General features: G+C 40.6%; 1 protein-coding gene across 1 annotated transcript in view; it reads left to right on the forward strand.

Moving 5' to 3' along the window:
* LOC143986779 (cytochrome P450 2C5-like) overlaps positions 1-27114 on the forward strand; it is a 39115-nt gene extending 12001 nt beyond the window's left edge. The window contains exons 4-10 of the mRNA XM_077485185.1: positions 2833-2982; positions 4381-4541; positions 10951-11127; positions 15029-15170; positions 16840-17024; positions 22432-22573; positions 26031-27114. Of these exons, the coding sequence (XP_077341311.1) occupies positions 2833-2982; positions 4381-4541; positions 10951-11127; positions 15029-15170; positions 16840-17024; positions 22432-22573; positions 26031-26209 (1136 nt within the window). The 3' untranslated portion in view covers positions 26210-27114. The remainder of the gene's footprint in view (positions 1-2832; positions 2983-4380; positions 4542-10950; positions 11128-15028; positions 15171-16839; positions 17025-22431; positions 22574-26030) is intronic.
* The last annotated feature ends 204 nt before the right edge of the window (positions 27115-27318 follow it).

Genomic DNA, 27318 nt, shown 5'->3' on the forward strand with positions numbered 1-27318 from the left:
TATGCTTTACCCAAATAAAATGTATGTCCTCTTCCTCTGTTTTGTGTGTGTTTGTGTTGTTTTTACTTAAAAGAAAAAAACAAAACAAAAAAAAACTGCATATAAATACAAATACTGCAGCTGCTGACTTTTAATAAATGGACACTTACCTGTCCCAGGGTCCAGTGATGCCAAAGCCAATCAATCTCTCGGCAGCTGCCGCTGCCATCCTCCGTGAGGGAATCGGGGAGGGTTTCCGAAAAGCGGAGGTTCAATTTTTGTGTGAACCTCCACTTTAAAGGTACAGGAGGGGAAAGCTGCAGTGATTTTCGTTGCCCCCTTTTGGCCAAAGAGGGCCTGGTTCTCTACAATTCTTCACTTATCTTTCAAATCGTCTTGGCATCTTCCTCTCGGGAAAGATCTTCTGTCTCAGGCTCAGTGAACATCCCAGATGTAACCAGGCTAATGCTGACTGCTTGGTATCTGAGTAGCAGCTGCTGAGAAATGTTTTTCAGAACCCTTGATGGCCACCTTACTTTCCAGTAGAAAAAAATGGTCACTAGGGCTATTTATGCAAAGGGCTGGTAGGTTTTCAATTCATGATGTCATGCAGAAGGTCGACCATTAAAAGACTTGACTTCAGTTCTGGAATTTTTGCAGGCTGGCGCAAACAAAGGGCTGGCAGTTAGCTGGCAGTTGGTAGTCTTAAAGTGCAGGTGGCGGCTTTAGGAGTTTTCTTGGAAAGATATATTGGCTCGGAGCCTTTGATTATTATTATTATTATTATTATTATTATATATCATTTTTTTTTTTGGCTGTGGTCAGGTCTAGGCCAGTGCAAGCAAAGCGCTTTCCAAAATGGGATCTTTAGGTAGTTCAAGCATTGACTAAAAAACAGTTTGAACCCATTTTGCTAAAGAATCTGATGCTCAAGACGGTTTTCCTAGTGATCAATACATTTGCACAAAGAGTTGGTGAGCTTCACACTCTTTGGTTGGTGAGGGCACTTTTTCTATCCATATTCAGTTAGAGTTGTTCTCGACGGATCCAAAGGTTTTTTTTTTTTTGGTTCTGGGCTGATGCCACTTTTGGCAATAAAAACATTTTATGAGACCATTCTCGAGGGGAGGGAGGAGGTAGTAAAGACTGTTTCACAATCTAGACTTAAGAAGGACTCTTGGACTCTTTTGCATTACCTAGAGGTAACAAAAGGTTTTAGGTCACCTGACTTGCTGGTAATAAAAAAAGTCACTGTGCATCTAAGGTATGGCTCTCAAACTGGCGGCCCTCCAGCTGTTGCAGAACTACAAATCTTATCATGCCTCTGCCTGTGGGAGTCATGCTTGTAACTGTCAACCTTGCAATGCATCATGAGACTTGTAATTCTACAACAGCTGGAGGGCCGCCAGTTTGAGATCTCTGATCTAAGGGATCGATGACCAAGGTGGCTTAGGTCAGCAATTTCAGAAGCATAGTCCCAGATGGAATTGTCTCCTGCACCGGGGTTCAGAGTACATTCTACTAGAGCTCTTCAACCACTTGGGCAGAAAAAGCTGGTGCCACCCCAGAACAAATCTGTAAAGCGGCCATGTGGTCAAGGTGGGTTTTTTTTTTTTTGGCAATTTGCCCGACATTACAGGCTGGACCTTTTTTTTTTATCAGCAAATGATCAGGCCTTTGGCAGAAAGGTCCTGCAAGCTGTTGTCCCTCCCTAATGGAGTAAGTCTCTGCTATCCTCTCGGGTGCTGTCCTGAAAGACGTTTAGGGAAAATTCAAGTTAGACTCGCCTGTATCTTGTTTTCCAAGAGTCTTTCAGGACAGCAACGACACACTCTTATGCTGTGTATATTGTTGTGACTAACTATGATGTGCTTATATGTTCCAGTTTGGGCTGGAGGTACTCTACTATGGCCGGCATGTGGTGGGGAGAAGCCTCCCTTATAAAACATTGGCGGAAGAGGCGTTTCCTTGGATGGTGGGAGAAGCCACAATCTCTCGGGCACTGTCCTGAGACTCCTGGACCTCTAAAGCCCCATACACACTATTTGTTTTTCTGCTGAGTTTTTCCTTCAGGTTTACCAAAACCATATAGTGCAGGGGCCTGCCTGATTGCATACAAATTGAAACTCCTAAGGTTTGACCTCCTATTATATAGTTTTGGTAAATCTGAAGGAAAAACTCAGCAGGAAAAACTCATGGTATATATGGGGCTTAAGTCTAACTTGGCTTTTTTTCATAAATTTGGGTCAATATGTATTCTGCCACCTATTTTTGGTTAAAAAAAAAAAAAAAAAAAACCTTGTATTGTGGGGTGTAAATGTGTTTTTTTAATTTTTTTTATAGCGTCTACAAACTATGGCATATATTATTTTATTAGCGATTTTATAGTGGGATTGCAATATTACAGAAAACAAATTGGACACTGACACTTTTGCACTCGCTGTACCAATGGGAAGGGATTAACATCAGGGGTGTTCAAATGTTTACCTGTGTGCCTAGCCTGTGTTTTACTACTGTGAGGGAGGTGCTTTGCAGGAACACCGGATCTATGTCTTCCTTACTGACAGAACGGGGATCTGCCTTGTTTACAGAATAATCAGTGGGTGGCGGCGAACGTCAAGCCTGCCCGACTCGCTGATCAGTTGATGTAGCAGTAAAAGAGCTATAGAGCAGTCAACATTTTTAATAATCGGGCTAGATACATTGAATGTTCACCAAACAAAATGAGGCCATTTTTGGCAATAATGATAAATGCACACCATATTTTTACATGCATTTATGTTTTTTGTGTGAGCTGTAGAATAACTCAGCATTCTATTTAACGGTATGTAAATGGATATGTCACTCTATCAGGAATTGTATATTCCAATGGTGAAAACTGGAAGGCAATGAGAAGATTCACTCTAACAACTCTACGAGATTATGGAATGGGGAAGAAAGGTATAGAAGACAAGATTAATGAGGAAGCTGAATGCTTAGTGCAAATATTTAGATCATATGGAGGTAAGATATTATTCTTGTGTCCCTCTAATCTGAGCAGTTCAGCAGAATTGTATAGGTTGAGACATAATTTTCATTTTAAAGTGTTTTATTAGTTTGCCCCCCTTTTTTTTTTTTTTTCTTTTTTTTTTTTTTTTTCTCCACTTGTAATGCTTAACCACCTCCAATACAGTGCATTTACATCCCCCTTCCTAACCAGACCAATTTTCAGCTTTCAGTGCTCTCACATTTTGCATGACAATTACTCATGCAACACTGTACCCATATGAAATTTGCTTCTTTTTTCCACACAAATAGAGATTTCTTTTGGTGGTATTTAATCACTAGTGTTTTTTTTTTTTTTTGTTTGTGCTATAATTTAAAAAAAAAAAAGTAAATTTTGTGGATAAAAAAATGCCCTTTTCTTTGTTTCTGTCATAAAAGTTTGCTAATTTAGTAATTTTGGCCAAAATTTATACTGCTACATATCTTTGGTAAAAATTGCCCAAATTAGTGTATAATGTTTGGTGTGAACTTTAAAAACTTTGAAAGTTTTTTAAGGCTATTTTCACACTGGGGCCGGCGGTAAAGTGGCGCTATTTATTTTTTCAGCATTGAGCCTGATTTTGCAGTTTTCCCAGTGTTTCTGCTCACCCAGGAAAAAATGTTTATACACCCAATGTCCATGATCCCTTCACCATAAATTGGCCACTTAATATTTCAAAATACCTTCAAGATTGGCACAAATCACTCAAAACTCTTTTAATAGGACCCAGCTGCTTCTCAATTGTATCAGTAGAAGTTGCTTTTCGGCCCATTTGCTAACATCAAGTTTAGTATCTGTTCTTATTGGTGCCCAGTAGGGGTGCTGCACTGGGTCCCTGCAGGTATGATAAGAGCTCTGAAGGCTAGTACCAGCGGGAACAGAAAAAAATATATAACACTTCAGTGCTAGACACAATAACAAATGCTAGCAATGAAGGGATATGCACAACCCTCAAAAAAATAAATAAATAATGGTAGCGCTATTGGTGCATACACAATTAAAATGGTCAATAAATGTGTTTTAAAGTGCAATAGTCCTTATCTCTCTGGAGCTTGGTCATGGATGTCTACCTTGTCTGGGAAGGTAGATCATCCATGGTGTTGTACCCCCTGGGCTTTGGTTGCTCCAGGGGTGCTCTTGGTATCACTTGAGCACGGGGTCACGAGACGAAAGCTTTTTTTGACAAAGTCCAGGCCAATTGTTACTAGGCCTCAGGGCCTAGCCAGTGCACCAGCACACTTCTTTTTTTTTTTTTTTTCTATATGTATGTTCTCGATCAAAAACTAAATTTTTTATTTTTTTTTTCAAAACTTCAGTAGATAAGTAATTTCCAGCTCATTGTATATTGTTTTGCATTTCTCCTTTTCATTTTTAAGGAAAGCCCTTTGACCATCTGACCACCCTCAGTGCTGCCGTGGCCAATATAATAATTTCTGTGCTGCTAAATCAAAGGTGTGACTACAATGATCCCACATTGTTGAGCCTTATCAAGTGTGTTACTGAATGTATGAGACTCTTAGGGACGCCTATGGCCAGGGTAAGCTCTCTTTTATATATTTTTTATTTTTATTTATATTTGTGTCTAGGTGAGGTCACCATTTGCGGTATATTTATTGCAGCATGTTAGAGGATACCTTGGCTTTAAATGGCCTGGATTAAAATGTTACTGCTATGAATATAAGTAGACATTCATAACTTTATGCCTCAAAGATCTCGTTCGGGATATAATTATTTTCCCTCCTGACTTGTGTGCACATTGCCCTCAGGCTCCTCTTCTGGAAAAAGAGGGCATCCACATGGCCATTGATATACCAAATGTGCGGCACTAAAAATAAACAAAATGAATTGGAAATAAAAATAACTTGTGTATATATACTACAATGTGAAAAAAAATCTAACATAATTAAAGTGTACGTGCTCCATGTGATGCACACAAATCCTCAATATAAAAAGTCTATTATAAAAACAAACTTAGAACAAGATGATAAAATTTTCATGCAATATCCAAAACTTTATGTAAGGAAAGTGCACATGCTCTGTGTATTGCACGCACATCCTTAATATTTGCAATGGTGTGATGATGTACACTCACATTTAGCACAATAAAAACACTCCTTGATATGCTTATGGACAGAAAAAGTGTGGGAGGTGATGTCACTTGGAGACCGAATCTGCTGCTACAGTTCTGTCTTCTCTCCATCCTCAGCCTGTAGTACAAAAGACACCTCACTTCCTTCCTTGTCAGCTGATCAAGCTCTTCCTACCGGTTTCGTCGGTCTTGTGACTTCCTCTGGGAATCCATAAGGGTTTCCTTGACTATCCTGCTCTGCAACCTATTACAAGAAGCAATGTGCAATTTGTGTTGTTCTGAAATCGTTTTTTAACGAACGCACGTTAACTAATTTTTCCACATATTTGTAAATTCAAAATGCGAAAATATTAAATAACAAACTAATATTAACTTGACTATTACTAACTATTAAATTATAGGTATTGGAAATTCCTTTCACATTTGGCTGTTGGTGAACGTAACAAATAAAAATGTATCCAAAATAACCAATGCTGTATCTAAACGAATGGATCATAATGAATTAAAAATAATAATAATAATAAACCTTCTATTATGAATTAGTTCTGTTCCATTTGTTTAGATGCGACATTCGTTATTTGGATGTATTCGTAATTATTACAACAGCCAAACTTGAAAGGAAGTTACAAATAATTTAATAGGTATTGTTAGTTATTCATTCAGATTTTCTTTTCTTATTTACAAATTTTCGATTTGCGATCAGAACGAATGACCCAAAATGAAAATTAACCTGTGTGGATGGGGTATTCAATAGCCTTCAGCAGCTGATGAAGTTGTTGCTGGGGCAGGGAGCAATCCCTGGAAGGGGGTGGCTAGTTGAGCCAACAACTTCTGGTACCCGTTTAAAGGGGTCATGGCAGCTTGTAGTGGGGCACAGATGGTTTCAACTACCAGATGCAGTATTTGGGCACCACACAGGTCTGCATGCAGGAAGGGTTGTTGTTGTGTTTTTTTTTTTTGTTTTATGCAGAGAATGAATTGAGGTAAAAAAAAAAACTTCTGCCTTTACAACCACTTTAATTTTTTATTGGTAAAATGACTGGTGGGGGTTTAAAATTGGGCCTAGTACAAGTGATTTAATGCACTAAATGTGTTTGCAAATTTTCAGAAAAAATATCTAATGTTCATTTAATGGGAGGGGGGGGGGGGGGATGTGTGTTATGTTTTAAACTGGCTTGTATTATTCCAGTTCTAAATGAGGTTTAGTACAAGAGATTTTAATACTGAGTACCTAGGGTAGTACTACCAGCTGTAGCATTTGTACACTGCCCTGCAGCCACCATTAAAAAAAATAAAATACATTTTGAACACCGCTCCCCCACCCAACCCATGTGACCCACTAACCACTCCCCCTGATGTATTTTGCCCCACCCACACAGGCATAGTAATAGAGGTCAGAACATTTGCCTAGTGTGCTATTTGGGTGGTGTTTCACACCTGGACATGTTTGCTGAACCAGGTCTCTGGTCATGTAGACCCTGCCGCCATCCCCACCGAAATTAAATTTACTGACCGGAGACCCAAAATTTTACAACTGCACCAATTTTTTTTTATTTTTTTATCCTAGAATTTACATTTTAAGTGCAAAATGGTGCAAATATCAATATTTAAGCTATAAGCATACAGCTAGTGACATTAGCAATGTGTTAAGTTATAAGAAAGTTCAAAAAGCATATTTCTCTATTTCCATGAAGGTCAGGTTAATATAATCCAGCAGTTTTGTCGCCTGCATCTACCTGGACAGATTTCTTTTCAATTTCAGTCCCATAGACAATTGGTCACCACCACAGGAATTGAGGGCAAATCACAGCCTCCAGGATCAAAAGAATAGAGGTCCTCTCAATTTATGTTCTGGATTTGGTGGAATGGTAAACTGGAAGGTGAATCTCCCCAGCTGCAGCTCCAAGGAATTATTAAAACTGTCACAGAAGTTACCAAAGAGTCAAAGGGGTAAATTGACTAAAACTGGAGGTTGTGTGTGTGGCGGGGGGGGGGGGGATAGTGTTAGGGAATATCTACCCTCAGGAGGCACCATCCCAAATACAATAAATACTAGAACCCGTACTACAAGCAATTTTAGATGAAACCAAAAAGCTATGGGACATGTCCACATTACAACCTTGCACCTTGATTGAAGCAACAGCACTCGCCCAAATCCCCTCATGTCTACTGGCTGCCATATGGATGGGACACCACCCTCCACGCTGGCCTTTCAACAGTTAATGTACAAGTAGCCAACTGGAAGTCTGTGCTGCAAACCTCAGGAGGACTGCATATAAAAGCTCTTCACTAACTCCCATTGGCAGCCCTATCATTCTTATCCCCGGACCTTCCTCTTCAGATATTATCCTAATGGTGTCTTCGAAAGATTGGTGACCTGTTCCAGCATAACCCGAATCTTATCCTTCTTGCAAATTTTAAGGACAATTTTTCCATCTCCTAAAGTATTTCTATGTGTACTTGAGGCTCCGTCGCATCCTTGCCTCCCATCTCAGCCTTGCACAACACTAGGTCTAAGGACATCCTACAATTCTTTACTTCAACCAACAACCAAATTCATGGCATATCCTATCTCTATGGCCTACTGACAAAACCAAATATGGAGGAGCATACTCTTACTATAGCCTACTGGGAATCCAAGCTAAAGATTCAGATAACCCCCCCCCCACCCATGTGGTACAGAGCACTTCACTGATCCACCACATACTCCTCTAAAAACATTTCTCACTGGGAAACACCAATGAAAATACTATATAGCTGGTATTACCTTGTAATGTGAGTACCTTGTGGTGGAAAAAAAAAAAACTAGGGATAATAAAGGGTGTGGAAGTGAGGTGCTCGAGGAGTTGGACTAGTTGGGGGAGCAGTGAATGGTCTCTGGGACTTAAAACAGCCTTAAAAATAAGATATAAACAAGGTCAAACAGAAAAAAATCTGGGAAGGCGGAAGGATGTTGAGATCTTGAGTACAGAAGAATCCTGGGAAGGAAGATCACAGAAGTCCTTTGGACATTCAGTTGATACTTCTCAAAAAAAAAAGAGAATCTTAAGCCATGGTAACGGCATAGACCTTCCCTGCAACACAAAGTCGCTCTACCTGTCTGCGATTTCCCACCTGGCTCTTCATACCCTCTGGTAACTGCATAGACTCCACTCTTCTCTTATACACTTGACTACATTGTCTAACTGAACTCTAATTCTGCCTTACTAAGAATTTATATCTGCTGTCTATACTTGCTTGTTTATTTTTGAAAGTGTCACTTATTTTGTATCATGTTGCCTTGGACAAGATCAAACATTTAACCTTATCCTATTGCCCCTCTTGCATTGCACTCTGTCCAGGCCAGTTGCAAACCCCAACCCCCACAAGCCTAGTTTTATCAGCTCCTAACTGAATAATTGTGAATCCCCCCCCCCCCCCCCCCCAACACCATCTCTGTATGAATGTAGTTCATTTATTGGGATGGCTGGTGAGGGTTTGGGCTTTGGGCTGGCCACTCCAGCGATAAGTGCTTGGCACTTGTACACTGGCACCTTGACTAAGGCACTGACTAAGGCACTGCGACAAAATAAGTACAGACATTAGCGCTCCACACATATTTTACACAAAGTTTCCCTTCATCCTCTAACTTTCCTCAGCCTTCCTTCTATTCCCATCTCCCACTCTCCATCATGCTCACACTGTTTGCTATAACGTCCTCTCTCCTCAAGCTCTCATTCCCCCCCCCCCCCCCCCCCAAGCTGTACGTATCTCCCTCTCTTCTGCCCACTCAATATTACTGCACGTAGCACCTCCTGCTCATTCTAAGTCCACACAGTATCACCACTTCCACTACACTGCCCTCTTATAAATCTCACTCCCGCCTTACCACCCTTACCCTCCTACTACTCCTAATGTTTGGGACCAAACCCCGGCCCTCCCAAACCCATTCCCACCCCCAAAATTAGCTGTCTACCTCCAAACAGTAGTCATAACTCCCACCTTCTCATCCCAATTCCCCTGATTTCACAAGTCGGCCCCCCTCTTTCATGTACCCTCTGGAATGCCCGCTCTGAATTCAAAAAAATAGCTTCTGTCAATTACCTTTTTTCTCTCTCCAAATCCCTTAATCTTTTTGCTAATACTGAAACGTAGCTTCGGGAATTCGACACTACCTCTCCAGCTGCCCTGTCCCACAGTGGCCTCCTCTGGACTCGCTCCACCAGACCCAGTGGACAAAAAAGGAGGTGATGTCGGACTTCTCTCCCCACAATGCACCTTCCAGGTTCTTTCCACACCTCCCTCTTTCCCCCTGCTCTTTCAAAGTGCACTGCATTCGTCTTTTCTCTCCAGCTTGTCTGAGGGTCGCAGTCACTTATCAACCTCCTGGACCAGTGTCATACGTTCTAGATGACTTCTCTGTATGGCTACCCTATTTTCTCTCCTCTAAAGTACCTGCCATCATCCTGGGCTACTTTAAGATTCCAATGAATGTTAATACTGCTACCACTTCTAAACTGCTCAACCTAACCTCCTCCTCTTTTAACCTAACACAGTGGACACAAACCACCACTCACTCCAGCGGCAATACTCTTGACCTCGCATTCTCCCATCGCTGCACTCCCTGCAACCTCTCTGACACCCCTTTTCCTCTCTCTGATCACAACCTTATCCACCCATCCTCCCACCAGAATCAGTGGGAGCCCTGAGTGTGTCACTAACCATGTCGCCTGTCACCAGATGCCATCAGGTATCCCCAGCGGAGTCCGTCCTTACATGTAGCCTGTGTCCACCAAATGCAGCCTGTGTGTGTGTCACATCGAACCCCCCCGTTCTCCGCAGGAGCACAGCGGTACTACATACCTTGCTGTTGTCCACTCCTGTGGTGTCGTCTTCCACAACGGCGATGGAGGGCTCTGTAGGAGACTTTATATTTCTTCTCTCCCGGGCGCAATGGGAGAAAGAGAAAACGGGAAGTGACATCAAACTGAGATGTCAATCAAACCGCCCAGCCATAGTAATACATATTACGAGCACCAGGAGGAAGCTACTCAGTGATTCCTCAAAGAGCCAGGCGGGCTAAACGCCCGCAAATAAATCGTTGTGTCTGCAATCTCGTGGTTGCATAGACGTGACGCTTCCCATAAGTGCACTGTGCCCGGCATCCGAACATAGTGCACTTAAGGACCTTTTAAAAAAATAATAATAATTTTTGACTGCCTGGATGGTGGGGGGTGGGGGGGGGATTTGGGACTGGGGTTTAGACGGGCCGCCACTGGTGGCTGCAGAATATGCAGTGAGCCTGGACCATTGTGGAGTGCGTGTGGGAGCAGGCTGGGAAGATGGAGTAACGGCCATTTTAGGTGTAGCTCTGAGGAAAGCATCCCAGTTGCTTGTTTTTCAGTTTGCCGCTTATTAGAACCATCACGGGCGGTTCCCAGCTATCCAAGGAGTCAGTGGGTGTTGGCGGGTGGCTCATCAGTAAAGCGTTGTGAGGCTGTTCTGTTCCGGTTGGTGCGGAGCCTCACACAAGCATGACTTGTGTGGATGGGTTCAAGTTGGATTTTTTTTTTTTTTTTAAGACTCTGAGACAGCTGCTGGAGTGTTTCCTGACTCAAGGGAGCCTGTAAAAAATGTGATGTGCCTGGCTGTGCAGGGTGGGGAATCCCTATTCACCAGCGGCTTCTATGGGGGATGCTCTACACAGAAGTTCAATGAGAAATTATATCAGCTTCCAGGGAGTTATTTCCTTGCTTCCAGTTCACTAATCCCCTTTTTTTGTTTCAAGTGATATTTTATAAAATATTCATGTCCCCTTCTTTTTAAGGTGATCATCTCTCTCTTCTTCCTTTTTTTTTATTTTTTATTTTTTTTTAAGCTGTACAACATGTTCCCTACATTGATAGATCATCTACCAGGAGCCCACAACAAAATTGTTGAATACGTTAAGCAATTGCACAATTTTATGAGAGAAACCTTCACCAAGCGGAGGATAGACCTGGATGTAAACAATCAAAGAAGTTTTGCTGATGCTTTTCTGGCAAAACAGCAAGAGGTGAGGATGACCATTTTTAATATGAAAAGTCCACATGGTGAGGAAGACGACCAAAAGTTTTATTTTTTTTTCTGTGCGTGGGCATGTGCAGTTAGCTGGCTGGCAACTAGATGGTTCACATGGTAAAGGAGAAAGTCAAAGGAGGGGAGGGCTCCTCTTTTTAGAGAAGTCCACACTTGTGGTGTAATGGGTGCAGTCAGCTTCTATTTAAAACTTGGGAGGAGCTAGTTTAGTTGGGGGATGAGGCTAGAAGTTCAGTGGCAGTGATCCTGTCTCTGAAACAGCAAGTAGGGAATTGTGCACTGGATTCATAGCGCCAACAGAAAGACATGGCCCTCTGACTGCATACTAATGACCCTGGGAAGTAGAGTCCATGCAAAAGGGAAGATAGTGTGTGTGTGTGTGTGTGTGTGTGTGTGTGTGTATGTATATGTGTGTGTATATATGTGTGTATATATATATATATATATATAGATATTAATCTCTCATATCTACAGAGGTTTTGTACAGAGCAGCCCTGATCCTCCTCCTTCCCAGGTTCCCCGCCAGCGTTCCCGGCCTCTCTTGAGTGCCCCCAGAGCAAGCAGCTCGCGATGGGGGCACTAGAGCAGGTTCGCTCCTGAGCCACTGCTGTGTCCATTCAGTTCTTGCTTGGCCCCACCCCCTCTTATTGGCTCACTGGCTGTGATTGACAGCAGCAGGAGGCCAATGGCTCAGCCAATGAGGTGGTGTCCCTGGAGAGCCGAGGCTCTCGTGCAATATCACTGGATTGCAATGGGGCTCAGGTAGATATTGGGGGTGTGGGACTGCTGCACATAGGTGTTTTTTTTGTTTGTTTGTTTTTTTTACTTCATGCATGCAAAGCAACAAAAACCTGGAGCATTTACAAACACTTTAACAGTACTGACTAATGTGCTGCTTTCACATAATGACTGCTACGGTATGTCCACCATATGTGTGATTTGGTAAAGGATTGTCGAGCAACCCTGGATAGTATGTGACGTGGCAACACCATCTTCTAAAGAACATCGGTAAAGTTTTTTTTTTGTGGTCATTCCTTTCATTGAATGTAAAGGCCATGGACTAGGGATGTTGTGGGAAGGCTTTGTTCAAGGAGATGGGCACAACATGGCATAGTTAGAGGGCTACAAGCAGGTGGATTTGTTCTATCCTAGAAGAAGATGGGTGGGGACTTGCCCCTGTTGGCGCCAACACCCAGCGAGTCATAAGGCCCCTTACATGTGTTCAATGTTCATATGTTTGCAAGCACCTCTGTGACCATGGTTGGTGTTCATTTTTGGAAAGCTGCAGTCTAATGTTTTTTTTTTATGGGTTTTAGCCATCCAACTTGTTTGGAGGATTATATGAGAATAGTATACAAGCTGGGTGTACTGTAAATAAGCAAATTATATTTAATTTTATACCCAATATTCAAGGATAGCTATCAGTGGAGCTACAGCCGAACTGACCTAATTCTGTTCAGCCACTCTCGCAAGTCTCAAACATGACATATTGTATGCCAGAGTCTGCAGATTAGGAATGAGCCGAACATCCCCGGTTGGGTTTGCACCAGAACTTGCGAACAGGCAAAAAATTTGGCAGAACACGCGAACACCGTTTAAAGTCTATGGGACACGAACATGGAAAAGCCACCCTGGTCCAAAACATTGGTAATATAGACCTATAGTAATTCATGATCAAACTGGAAGTTGTGCAGCAAAAACATGAAGCTGAAGATCTGCAGCAGGGATGAGCCTGATGTTCGTGTCGAACGTAAGTTCGACATGAACATCGGGTGTGTGCCGAACAGCGAACAATATATGGTGTTTGCGGCAAATTCGAAAGCTGCCGGAACACCGTTGATCTATAAAAGGAGCACTTGATTTTTCATGTTAGTGTCCCATGGACTTAAACGGTGTTCCGGCGGCTTTTGAATTTGCAGTGAACACCGCATATTCGCTGTTCGGCGAACACCCAATGTTCATGTCAAACTTACGTTTTGACCCGAACATTAGGCTCATCCCTACTCCAGATCTACAGCTTCATGTTTTTGCTGCCCTACTTCCACTTCTTCCAGCTTGATCATGAATTACTATAGGTCTATATTACCAATGTTTTGGACCAGGGTGGTGCTGTGGGTATTGCCTATCTTGATTTCAGCAAGGTATTTGATACAGTTCCACATAATGATCTAATACCAAAGTTGTACTAGCTAGGACTTAACCCTTGGGTGGTTTAGTGGATATGCAGTTGGCTAAAGGATACTAGAGTGGTTGTAAAAGGGGGGGGGGGGGTTACTCACAACAGAGCAGTCCCTACTGGTGTACCACATTACCACATGGCTCTGTACTGGGTCCTGTTCTATTTAATCTATATGTAAGTGATCTAACTAAAGGTTTGTTGAGCAAGGTATGTCTTTTTGGTGATGACACAAAGGTGTGTGATAGGGTTGAAATGTCCTTCTAATATGGAACATGATTTGACATTGCTGGAAGATTGATCAAAGCAGTGGAGTCTGAAGTTCAAGGTTTCTAAATGTAAAAGAATGCACCTAGAGATAAAGGATCCCCTGAGATAGTAAAACGTTGGGGGTACAGCGCTAGCCAGCACTAAAGGGGAACAGTGTGACCAGGCAGTGGGAAAAGTGAATAGAGTTCTAAGAGGTATCACTAGAGGGTCACCAGCAGGAGGAAGAAGGTTCTGATTTCCCAATATCGATCTTCAGTGAGAACTTCTTTAGAATACCGTGTCCAGTTCTGGAGACCACTTACAGAAATATATTGATAAGCTAGAACGAGCCCAGAGATGGGTACAACAAATGTTGAAAGGTCTGGGGGATAAAATGTATGCGTGTGACTTCAGGTACTTAAAGTGGATGTAAATCCTCTCTTATCCCCAGTGAAGTGAACAGCCTTAAATGATGCACAGGGATGAAACAAATCTCCCTACATATTTTTTTACATGTATATCTGCTGTTTTTCCCTCTCTATATTCTTTAGAAGTAAACATTGTGTTAGAAATCTTTGTCCATGTTTCCGCAGTGGGAGGGAATTCCAGGCATACACTGTGTGAGATCTGATTGGAGGAAAGGCACCCCCTCCCCACATAGGCTGAAGAGCAAAGAAACTTGCAGAGCTGTGCTGTGAATAGACCAGCTCTCTGCTTATCTATGTTCCCTCCTTGACACAAATTTCCAGCTGCTTTTATCTCGTGTGTCAGAGCTTGTCAGAATTGTGCTGATAACAGAGAAACAGAGCAACAGAAAGACACAGGACATAGGGATTTTGATAGAGATATGTAAACACTACAGATGTGCCCAGGTCAGATTTCATGAATTGAGTTTACAACCGCTTTAAAAAGTACAGGAGGAAAGAAAGGAAAGGGGAGATATGATTAAAACCTTTTAAATACATCAAGGTGGTGAATTAGGTTCAGGTGTGTGTGTGTGTGTGTGTGTGTGTGTGTGTGTGTGTTTTTTTGTGTGCTGTCCCCACCAAATATAAAAGCCAAAATAAAGATCACAGGGACATGACCTAATGTCAAACTAACTGAAAAAAAAGTTCAAAACGAATCTTAGAAAGTATTATTCCACTGTAAATAAGGGTAGTTGATGCATGGCATAAACTTCCAGCAGAGGTAGTGAGCCAGTCAACAGAAAATGGGTTTCAAACCTGCTTGGGGCAAACATGAATTTGTACTCAGACAAAAAATACAAAACGGGTGGACTTGATGGACTATTGTCCTTCCCTTTTTTTTTTTTTCCCTTGTTTTTTGATGTCGTGTGTGTGTGTGTGTGTGTGTGTGTGTGTGTGTGTGTGTTCATTTTGGATCAGGTTTACTCTTTTTATCAAAAAGTTTTATTAGGTTAATTTATTATGTTTGTATTTACTTACTCATTCAGGGAAGGTCAGAATCTACACTGTATTACCATGACAACAACTTAACTGTCCTGCTGGCCCAACTGTTTGGCGGTGGAGTGGAATCGACATCCACCACTCTGAGATGGAGCATCCTGATCATGATTAAGTACCCAGAAATCCAAAGTAAGATGAATACAAATACTTTTTTTTAAAGGCTGAGTTCACCTTTAAAAAAAAAAAAAAAAAAAAAAAAAAAAAACTTTTTGCAGGTTGAAGAAAAAATAGAATTCATTTATTTTCCCTAGTGCCTACAGAGCATTGCACTCATGATCCATAGATTGTAGGTGCACTGTCAGGCTCCTGCAGATACTGCCTGCAACTTTCTGCCCATACCTCCCTATGAGCTTTCTGTTTAATGGCTACAGGAAGTGTCCCCCCTCCCGCTGTCACAAAAGAGGGGCGGGAGGGGGTTGTGGTCAGGGGCTGTATAGTCACCTGTTACACTAGACACGTGCAGAGTGAAAAAATTCATTTTTCTTAGTTATTTACATGAATTTGTTAGTTTTTGGAATTTGTTTTGTTCGATTCAGATTTATTCTATTCAAAATTAGAATTTTGGGAGATGGTTATTTTCACCATTCTTTGCTGTTTATATTTTTCTATTCCATTTTATTTTATTGTGTGTGTGTGTGTGTGTGTGTGTGTGTGTGTGTGTGTGTTTGTGTGTTTTTATTTTTTTTCAAATGTATTAAATTTACATTTCGGGAGATGGATTTATTCTATTTTCTATTATGTGGTGTTTGAATTTGTTTTATTCTTTCGTGTGTGTGTGTGTGTGTGTGTGTGTGTGTGTGTGTGTTTGTTTTTTATTACAAGTAAACTAAAATACACAGTAGTGACATACACTAAGTACATCTGTCTACAGTGGAGAGCATATTTTAGGTGGCTTGTATACATGGTAAGCATATAATAACGTCTGAACTACCAGCTGGGTCCTCTAGGACCACCTTTGGACTGGAATCAACCATAGCAGATATAATTGGTAATGTAGTGCTGGAGTCTCGTTTCTGTGAAAATGCAAAGCCTGAAGGGAGGATGAGTATGATTATTTAGCTGAATTATTAGAAAAAAAGGTTGAGTCCTAGGTGGGCCTGCCAAGCATACAGTAATGCCCCGTATACGCAATCTGATTTTCCAACGACAAATGTTGGATGTGAGCTTGTTGGCTGAAAGTCTGACCGTGTGTAAGCTCCATCGAACATTTGTTGTCGGACTTTCAGCCAACAAGTGTTGGCTAGCAGGTTCTCAAATTTTCCGCCAACAAAACTTTGTCTGTGTACACCAGTCCGAAGCACACAATTTCACGCAAGCTCGGAATCTAGCAGGAGTTGTCGCACTGACTATTGAACTTCCTTCTTCTCTGGGCTCGTCGTACGTCACCACGTTCGCTTGTTTCAATAACTTACAATAAAGAAATAAATAAAAACTATGGCCTTTGTGGTATACATTTGTAAACGCATGTGGAAACCGCCCTGTCTTGTCAAGGCCCCTCCTTATTTTGTTTGTTGTATTTTATGTCCTAATTTTATTGTTGCTGATGTCCTTGGGGAGGGAGATTTACTAAAACTGGGGCACACGGAATCTGGTGCAGCTGTACATAGTAACCAATTGGCTTCTAGGCTTTATTGTGAAAGCTTCATTGAAAAAGCTGATTGGTTACTCTATACTCCTTCACCAGATTCTGTGTGCACCAGTTTTAGTTAATCACCCACATTATGTTGTAAACTGCTGCAGAAGACCTTGCCAGTATATAAACCAATACCATTTAATTTTATTTTTCAATAACCAACAGAAAAAGTGCAAAACGAAATTGAAAATGTGATAGGCACAGCTCAACCTAAGATGGAGCACAGGAAGCACATGCCCTATACAGATGCTGTTGTGTGTGAAGTTCAGCGCTTTGGTAATATCTCCACGGCCACCCCTCCACATGCGATGGCTCGTGATATCACATTCAGAGGCTATTTTCTTCCAAAGGTGAGTGATTCACATAAAGTGTGTGTCTGTGTTGTGACTTGTACAGTCTTGTGCACGATCGGATTTTCTGGTGACAAGCTCACATCGAACATTTCCCATTGAAAAATCTGACCGTGTGTATGCGGCATAAGGTGTTTTTTTTTATATCCCTTCCTTCCTTCCTTCCTTCCATCCTTCCTTCCACGATTCCCAGCCCTTCTATACCGAGCCTGGTTTCCTGGCAGTGCCAAGACTAGAATCACCTCCTAGTGGCATTGTGCTTGTCAGAGGAGAAGGCTGTCATTCTGGTGCCTTCTAGTCGCCAGTAATCCGTTTCCACCTGATGCTGGCTGCTTGGAGGGTATTTGGTGCCTCACTCCAGTGTTTTGCCAGATTGTTTGCCATTGATCTTGCTCTTATCCTGTACCCTTCTGCCATGTACCTACTCCCCCTTGTTCCTAATCCCAGTTTTGTTTCCCCTATCCATCTGCTTCCTGCACCTCCATAGTTTTCTCCTGTGGTCCCCATTTTGTATAGGTTGTATACAGGCATACCCCACTTTTAAGTCCACAATGGGGTTCATTTACTAAAGCTGGAAAGTGCAAAATCAGGCTCGCTTCTGCATAGAAACCAATGAGCTTCTAACCCCAGCTTGTTCAATTAAGCTTTGGTAATAAAACCTGGAAGCTCATTGGTTTATATGCAGAATTGAGCCTGATTTTGCACTTTCCAGCTTTAGTAAATAGACCCCATTGTGGACTTAAAAGCAGTGTATGCCTGTATAGTCATTTTTGTCTAACTGTTTGTAATAAACTCACTTGCACACACAGTCTGGTCCCAGACTCCCAAGTGTAGCCACACAGATTTGCCCCCCCCCCTCTGCTGATTGATGACAAGAAGGTGGACTTAATCAGGCTTGCTTGGAGCCCCCAACTGCTCTGATCCACATTCTGAGTAGTAAATATTTGCCAAATGTCACCTTGTCTGCCATTTTAACAAAAACTTTGTCACAATATATACTTGTAATAGGATCATTGGTTGTGCCAGTTGATATGAGTGATGCTGGGAGAGCAGAAAAAGGGGTTATCTAAGTGTAGTGCCGCCACCGCGAGGGCCGCTGGAAGATAACTAACCTCAAAGGTTGCTCTGACCTTGCAAGCCTCCCGACACCCTGGGTTGTAACATATTTCAAAGTGATAATGCAACTACACAGACACCATACTTTAGCAAAGTAAACGGTATTTTACTTAAGATTCTTGAAGCAGATTAGAACAAGCATAACAGACTGATGTATCCTACTCTTGGTAAATATGCAAAAGTGCAATGCAAAGAAAATTACAATAGGTTAAACAGTAGTAACCAGTAGGTCCTGAAAGAACCTATGATCCCAGCTATAAATGGGAAGAGTGACCCTTTTTTATGTCAGACTGCTCCCTTCAAATCCTGATGCCATGGGCCAATAAAGTTAGTGGCACAGTTATAAAAAACATTTGCTGGTGGCTTGTAGGGCAATTGTGAAAAAAGGGACAACCTCTACTGCTCCAACTGTCACAGATGTCAAATTAAAAACCCTGCTGTATCAGGAAAAGCTGGACTCTCAACTGTTTCATAACTCTGAAAAACCTTTCACCTCCTAGATGGCATGCATTTATTGACTCCACTTTTTCTACCTCAAAAGTACTGTCACTCTTTCTTTCTGCTACAATTAGGATCTAGCATACCTCTGCAAACACGTCAATGGTGACTGGCTTTGGACAGTATGGTAATTCTTCCCAGTTCTACAGCGATCTTCTAAAATATCAGTACCCTACTAACTTGATAGGCATTTTTTTTTTCTTTATGCTGGATCAGTTCTAGTTTCAGTGTGTGTGTGTGTGTGTGTGTGTGTGTGTGTGTGTGTGTGTTTTTTGTTTTTATTCTTTTTATAGTTCTTGGGTAGTAAGCCCTCAAAGAAAAACATGAACAGTGTTGTGCTAGGCCTAATTTTTTGGCCGATCTCTTGGGGGGGTGGGCCCGCATTTAGCTCTTTCATTGACATGGGCAGTTACTTGGCTATACTGCTGATATTTACACATTTGTAAGGTATTTTGCCCACTACCTGGTTTTGTTTAGGGGCTGCAACCCAATTTCCAGGCTGTCATCACCTGGATCATCTGTACTTTGTAAAACCAAATTAAATTTTATTATAAAAAGGGTCTCGCACGTGGCATCTCCATACTTCTGAGGTGTAGCAGAATGTGTTTTGGGTTGTAATTCTAAGTATACCTATGCTGTGTGTGAGAACTTTTTTAAAATGACAACTTTGTGGGGATAAAAAGCGTAATTTTCAAATTTTTGTGACAAAAAATTACAACTTCAAAAAACTCACCATGCTTCTTACTAAATGTCTTGGACTGTCTACTTTGCAAAAAAGGTTGATTTGGGTGGTATCTCTGTACTGTCTTGGCATTTTAGGCAAGCAGTCATTACAGTACATCAGGACTGATTTAAAAAAAAAAAATATATATATATATATATATATATATATATATATATATATATATATATATATATATATATATATATATATATATATATATATATATATATATATATATATATATATATACATATATTATATATATATTATACATATATATATATATATATATATATATTATACATATAATTTATATTCTCTCTATATATAATTATGGGTGGCACAAGGCATTGTCAAAGGTTCTCTGGGATAAAGTTGTGGAAAGGCACAAATTTAGGAGATGGTTACAAAAAAAATGCAACGGCTTTATCAATGCTTAGAAACTCCAGTGAAGTCTCCTTTTATTAGGAAGTGAAAAGTATTTGGTACAACACAGATCCTTGCTGGATCAATACGTCACTCCAAATTAGACGAAAGAGTCAGGAGGAAACTGGTCAGAGAGGATACCAAGAGGCCTACAGCAACTTTGAAGCAGGGACAGTAATTTATGACAAAGTGGTCAATGTGTGTATGTGACAACAATCTCTCAAAATCCACATGCAGTCATCACTGAGCTTTGCAAAAACACACCATTTTAAGATTGGCAGCACATGGAAGAAGGTGTTCTGGTCAAATGAGACTAAAATCGCATTATTTGGCCTCAACACCAAGTGTCCTGTCTGGCAGAAATCCTATCCAGCTCACCAGCCAAATAACACCATTCCTCTTTGATGTCTATTAGGACTCCCATTTTTCTTCTTTGGTCCTGAGGCAAACAATGACTGGAAATAGTTTTTCAGTGTGAACACACGGGTTTTGGTTAGCGCAAAGTGTTTATTTTACTAGAATATCTGCTTTTGATTGTTGGCCTCCTGTAGATCTCCTCATCTGGGGGGGGGGGGGGGTGTTATTTAGGCCCTTTAGCTTTAATAGAAACCATTTTAAAAGCCATGATGGGGTGTGCACTATTATCAGAGTGGTCTTTGAAGATAGATCGACCAGGGGGTATTTGAGAGGTAGCTGGTACAGTGGCAAGGTAAGAGGTGATTAAAAAGTGAGAGCTCAGAAAAAAAAAACACTTGAGCTCGATGTGCAGTAACTACTGCTGAAACTCAACGGGGGAGGTAAACTACCTTAAGTCACGTAGTTCTATGAACACAAGTCTAGGCAGGCGGGTACCAGTGCATGGTACTGCAGGTATCTAGCAATAGTTGGCTTAGGAGTAACAGGGTTTTGCAAAGCATTTCAGCCATCCTGGTATGCTCCTCCGGTTTCCATGTGGGAAGCAAAGTGATCTAATGGGTCCGGGAAGTTTTCTGGGATAATACTCCAGACTATTCCAGCAGTTGAAGACCTGCAGGGAGGATTCTTACTGCTTGGGCTTCGTTTTGGTGGGTGATGAGCAGTTATGATGAGGAGTCCCAATTTGTAGGGGATTTTGTGATTCTGTAGTGCTTTGGTGATTGTTGCAAGCTGCCTGTGATTTTTCCATAGTTGCTTTGGAAAGGTCATCATACAGAGTGATATTGGAAAAGGGGTCAGGGAGCCTTGCTGTGTACATTTTACGCTCCTTGACTATAAAGAAGTAGATGCATGCTAGCGCATACCTGGGTATTGAAGCTGGTAGATGGGGTGGTTTAAGAAGTCTATGCACTCTGTCATTTTTCCAGGTTGTGCTCAGTTAGTCCAGATAGTATGGACTGTAACAATTTTGTCAGGTCTGATTGACGGACCGATTCCGGAATTTAATGTTGTTCCTACAGGAGTGGTCCTTTAAATCTGCAAGTTTGAGTTGGATTTGTTGGAGTTCATCTTTGTCATCTGTGTCTGCGTCAACCATTTCATTATGAGCAGTGTATAGGTCACCCCTTTTAGATTCTATGTTAATACTCTGGTCATCCCAGATCTAGATAGGGGTGATACAGCTGTGGACAGATCTGTGTACAGGGTCTGCCTCAGTGGCAGGAGCATAGTCTTCATTGTGTGCTCTGATATTGGCTGGTCTGATGTTGGGAATGAGTCCAGTACTGAGGAGGGGGGAGAGAGAGCAGGCATGGGGCTGTGCTGTGTGAGAACAGGCTCTTCTGTCTGACTTGGGAGGGCTGGATGTAGAAGGGGAATCGGGGGGGGGGGGGGGGGGGAGAAGACTCACTGTGGCTGCCTGAGGGAGAAGATGCCGCCGTCAGTTGTTGTGGAGTTTGTCTGGGAGGAAAAGAGGAGAGCTGCGCTGAGCATCCACAGGTGCCACCTTATTTCTTGTCACTAGTGCTGCCAAGCCACGCCCCCCAATTTTCATATTTTATATTTACTGTGATTCTGTACTTGCCAAATATGCTGCAGAAATCATACTCCACAAAGTCTGGGTGCATCCATTTTAACTGTGGGCCGCTGAAGCTGCTGCCTGTTCACTTCCTGACTGTCTGTGCTACTGGCTACCCAATATACACTTCCTGGTCTAGTGCCTGTGCGCCTAGGCATTTTTCCAGCAATGAAAGGGGAAGTATACAGAATAAGATATTTATTGCCACCAAATTAGTTTTGATTTTCAAGGAGTACACAGCAAGGGCAGAAGGTTCAATTGAAGGAAAGATGAAAAAAACATTACTGCAGTTCCACTTTATCACCAAAAGAAAGCTGTGTGTGTGTGTGTGTGTGTGTGTGTGTGTGTGTGTGTGTGTGTGTGTGTGTGTGTGTGATTATGAGCACAGTGTTGTAGTTCAGTCTTGAAGTGGTTAATATGCTGTGTATATACCAGGGATATGCAATTAGTGGACCTCCAGCTGTTGCAAAACTACAAGTCACATCATGCCTCTGGGTGTCATACTTGTAGCTGTCAGTCTTGTTATGCCTCATGGGACTTGTAGTTCTGCAACAGCTGGAGGTCCGCTAATTGCATATCCCTGCTGTAAACTGTGCATGGGATTTTTTTTTTTTTTTTAAGTCTAGTTTTTGTAATTTAATTTCCTCTAGGGAACCACTATTCTTCCATTGCTGTTCTCCGTTTTGAAAGACAAAGCTTACTTTGCAAAGCCTGATGAGTTTTACCCAGAACATTTTCTTGATGCTGATGGGAATTTCAAGAAGAACGAAGCATTCATACCCTTCTCGGCTGGTAATTTTAAAGTTGTTTTCCAGAAAGAACTTTAGATTTAATTTGTAAGGACAAACTATAGGCTCTGCCATTCCGCACTGGTTTTTAGAGAAAATTGAGTACTGTCCGTGATACTTTTTTTATTTGCACTAACATACAATTTTTCAGGACAAGCTTTTGGGGTATGTCCCCTTCTTCAAGGTCCAAGCAGTACTGATTTAAAATTTTAAGCAGAATGTAGAGGGAAAAAAAAAAAACACCTCTGAGGGAAAGAAGAGAAAAAAAAGAGAAAAAAAAAACAACAAAAAAAAAAACCTGCATACAAATCAATGGCAATAAAGATAAGAGTTAGTGAGATAAGACAGAGGGAGAGCTATGGAATGGAGGGGGGGGGGGGGGTTGCTAGTCACAGAGGGGGTTGTAAAACTTTAGTATAATGAGTAAGGAAACCTATATCTAAATTCAGGGCATTATTTTTGGTGTCAAAAAGAATTATCATTCTTAGTTCAAAGGTTTTCCTTTCCTGGATATTTCTGAAATTCCCTTTTAAGAACTAAAACATTGAGGTCTTCTATAGTGTGGTCCGGTTGTGAGAAGTGATGTCCCACAGGTGTACATAAACTGTCTTCTTTATGTTCCTTGATGGCATGTCTGTGTAAATTCATCCTCGTTTGCAACTTCTGTCCTGTTTCACCAACATAAGATTCTTTGCTGCACCTTTTACATTGGATGAGGTACACAACATTGCTGGAGTTACAGTTGTAAGATCCCATGATATTGAAGGTCCCGTTTGTGTGTGTGTGACACTTTTGGATAGATTGATCTGGTTGCAATCTATCCAAAAGTGTCACACACACACAAACGGGACCTTCAATATCATGGGATCTTACAACTGTACCTCCAGCAATGTTGTGTACCTCATCCAATGTAAAAGGTGCAGCAAAGGATCTTCTGTTGGTGAAACAGGACAGAAGTTGCAAACGAGGATGAATTTACACAGACATACCATCAAGGAACATAAAGAAGACAGTTTATGTACACCTGTGGGACATCACTTCTCACAACCGGACCACGCTATAGAAGACCTCAATGTTTTAGTTCTTAAAGGGAATTTCAGAAATATCAAAGAAAGGAAAGCCTTTGAACTAAGAATGATAATTCTTTTTGACACCAAAAATAATGGCCTGAATTTAGATATAGGCTTCCTTACTCATTATACTAAAGTTTTACAACCCCCTCTGTGACTAGCAACCCCCCCCCCCCCCCTCCATTCCATAGCTCTCCCTCTGTCTTATCTCACTAACTCTTCTCTTATCTTTATTGCCATTGATTTGTATGTGTTTTTTTTTTTTGTTGTTGTTTTTTTCTCTTTTTTTCTCTTCTTTCCCTCAGAGGTGTTGTGTTTTTTTTTTTTTCCCTCTACATTCTGCTTAAAATTTGTAAATCAGTACTGCTTGGACCTTGAAGAAGGGGACATACCCCGAAAGCTTGTCCTGAAAAATTGTATGTTGGTGCAAATAAAAAAAGTATCACGGACAGTACTCAATTTTCTCTGTCACAATTGCACTAATACGGCTACAATCACATTAAGTGCACTGGTTTTTAAAATGTGCAGTCTTTGGAGCTGTCCTCTTGATCTTGGCTTTTCTACCTAGTCAGTAAAGTACTGCATAATGGACAGAAGTTCAGAATTTTTTTTTTTTTCACTTCACTGGTTGCATGTTTGCTCAATTCAGTCACTCACTAGGTAGTGAAAACAAGGAGGATGACCCTAACGCCTGCAAAATCCATTCAACCCATGGCATCTATGCGAGCTTATTCCTTGGTTAGCCATCCTATGAGAAGTGTTCTGGTATTGTTACTCCTTGCCTATGATCGCACATACATTGGAGCTGCCTATCCAGTGTCACATTTGATGTGGAGTAGCACTGGGATGTGAATATTTATAACGCATTTTTGTTTAACCTGTCAAACACATGAAATGGTAATAAGATGGCGCAAGAATCAGTCACTGTCAGAACTCTCTATTTTTCTACATTAAAAAAAAAAGGGGGGGGGGGGAGAAATCAAGGGAAATTTTTTATATATATATATATATATATATAGCGCGCACACACGAAAAAGTGAAAAAATTTGTAAAAGTTAAAATTACAGATGATGTCCACATTTTGAGCAACAGCTGCCACTGCCCTGAATAAAACATAAAAATATTTCATTCAGTAAAAATGCTTGTTTATAACAGTGAAAATCACTGTTATAGAAGTGTGTGTGTGTGTGTGTGTGTATTTTAAAAAAAAATATAAAAAAATCCCTGATCTTCCATCCTCAATTCAATAAAAAAAAAATAAAGCTCCCAGTGTTGGTATAAATACCATTAAAAGAAAGATCTCTATTTTTGTGAAAAAAATGGTACCGGTAATAATTTTATATGGGTACAGTGTTGCATGACCGCGCAATTGTCATTCAACAGGTGACAGAGTGCTGAAAGCTGGAAATTGGCCTGGGCAGGAAGGGGGTAAAAGTGTCCAGTATTGAAGTGGCTAAGCTCATTTTTGTTTCATCATATTCGTTGTTAGAATAAATATTTTTCTGAATTTTTTGTTGTGTATATTCAGACTTGTGTCAAATATTTTGTTTTCTAATCAAATTTGAAAGAGCAGTTCTCAGCATCAGTAGTTTCAAGAAACTATTAGATAAGCACTTGGACGACCGCAACATACAGGGATATACAATGTAATACTGACATATAATCACACACATAGGTTGGACTTGATGGTCTTGTGTCTTTATTCAACCTCACCTACTATACCTACCGTATTTGTCGGCGTGTAACATGCACATTCATTTTAAGAGGGAAGTCTCAGGAAAAAAACCTGTCCTGCCCCCCCCCCCCCCCGTCCCCTCCGAGGCAGCTAAATATATATATATTCATGGTGAAAAAGTGAGTGTTATACGCCAATAAATACGGTATGTAAAAAATAAATTTGCATTAAAAATGAAAACCTATTACAATAAACACAGTAAGGTATAAGTCAAATAAGATGATTCCTACTTGGGCTGCTATATAGAATAAAATATTATGTTCTATGATTTTCTATATATTTTTTTCTATTCTTTTCAGCAGACTAAGTAGGAATTATCTTGATTTCACCTTTATACCTTACTGTATTTATTTCAATATGTTTCAAATTAGAGTTTTTCAGTATAATTTTAATTTTTGGATTCGTTGAAATTCAAATCATTTTACTATTGTGATTTGTTATTTCAGATACATCTGAATAACTAACTAAGATTTTGCCTGAATTTCGATTTGTAACCAAATGAATTGTAAATGTCTATACATGATAATTCTCACTTTTAATGTGACCTTAGCTGTCTATATTTTGTTTTGTATTATTGTGTCTAGTATGAAGTATGCACTGTGGGACCTGGGTTAATCTAGAAATGGCTTTTATTTATTTCTATTTATTTTTCTCAGGTAAAAGAATTTGTGCTGGAGAAAGTTTTGCCAAAATGGAACTGTTCCTCCTGTTTACTGTACTGCTGCAAAACTTCACCTTCCAGGCACCACCTGGGACTGTTGTGGACCTCACTCCTGCAGCGGGGTCTACAAATGCTCCTTTGCCTCAGGAAATCTGTGCTATACCCCGGAACTAAAACTAACTTCCTCCAAGACAATTTGATATTGATATGGCATTCTTCTTGCACAGGAAAGACTGCATTATTTGCATTACAATTGGTGTGACTTTTTTTTTTTTTTTTCTTTCAGTAAAAGGCAATGATGTTCTGCAGATATTATTGTTCATCATTATTACTGAATTATAATTTTTTTGACCACTTTATCTGGAAAATACCAGCTGATGCTTAACTTTTTTTTGATTGCCTGAAATGTTGCACAGAAGATGGCAAATAAACTGTAAAAATATAGAAACATCTTAACATAAATATTACACTTTAGCAGATTTTGATATTCACTCATTGAAATATTTTTGATCTACTTAAAGCAGACTTTACCACAGTGTGAACTAATCCCCTTTTTTTCTTTTTCCTCTCCCCTTCCAAAATCGCTTATGAAACTTTTGTAAATACCTTTTTTCATTATGAGGATGTTCTTGTGATGACAGCAGTGTTGCAGTAAAAGTGCCATTGTGGTGATGTCATTTTTCAGCCTCACCCTGTGCAGAGATTTTCCAATGCATGGGTCAACAAAGGATAGCCTGGGAATGATTGTCCCTTGGGTTGGTTATCACACAATGTAACATAAACACGCATTATTCCCAATATCTGCTTTAGTACGTTTTAATTATTTAGGAATTATCTGAGAAGCTCGATGTTACACCAGATAGGGATATGGCAGAAGTTAAAGTATTTAAACAATTCTTTCAAATAATTCACTTCAATCCTTAATTATTCCCAAGCTAAATTTGAAGACTTCTATCCCAGTTTAAGAAAAAAAAATGTCAGCTCTTCTTCCACTCCTTCTCCCAATTATGAGAGAAGTAACGAGAAGTAATGTAAATATCCATATTCAATCTTTTGATCATCATCATCATCATCATCATCATCATTCATCATTCATCATTCATCATTCATCATTCATCATTCATCATTCATCATTCATCATTCATCATTCATCATTCATCATTCATCATTCATCATTCATCATTCATCATCCATCATTCATCATCCATCATCCATCATCCATCATCCATCATCCATCATCCATCATCCATCATCCATCATCCATCATCCATCATCCATCATCC

This window comes from Lithobates pipiens, unplaced genomic scaffold (genome assembly GCF_037356315.1).
Source record: "Lithobates pipiens isolate NorthernLeopardFrog02 unplaced genomic scaffold, aLitPip1_a1.2 Scaffold_18, whole genome shotgun sequence".
Classification (NCBI taxonomy): domain Eukaryota; kingdom Metazoa; phylum Chordata; class Amphibia; order Anura; family Ranidae; genus Lithobates; species Lithobates pipiens.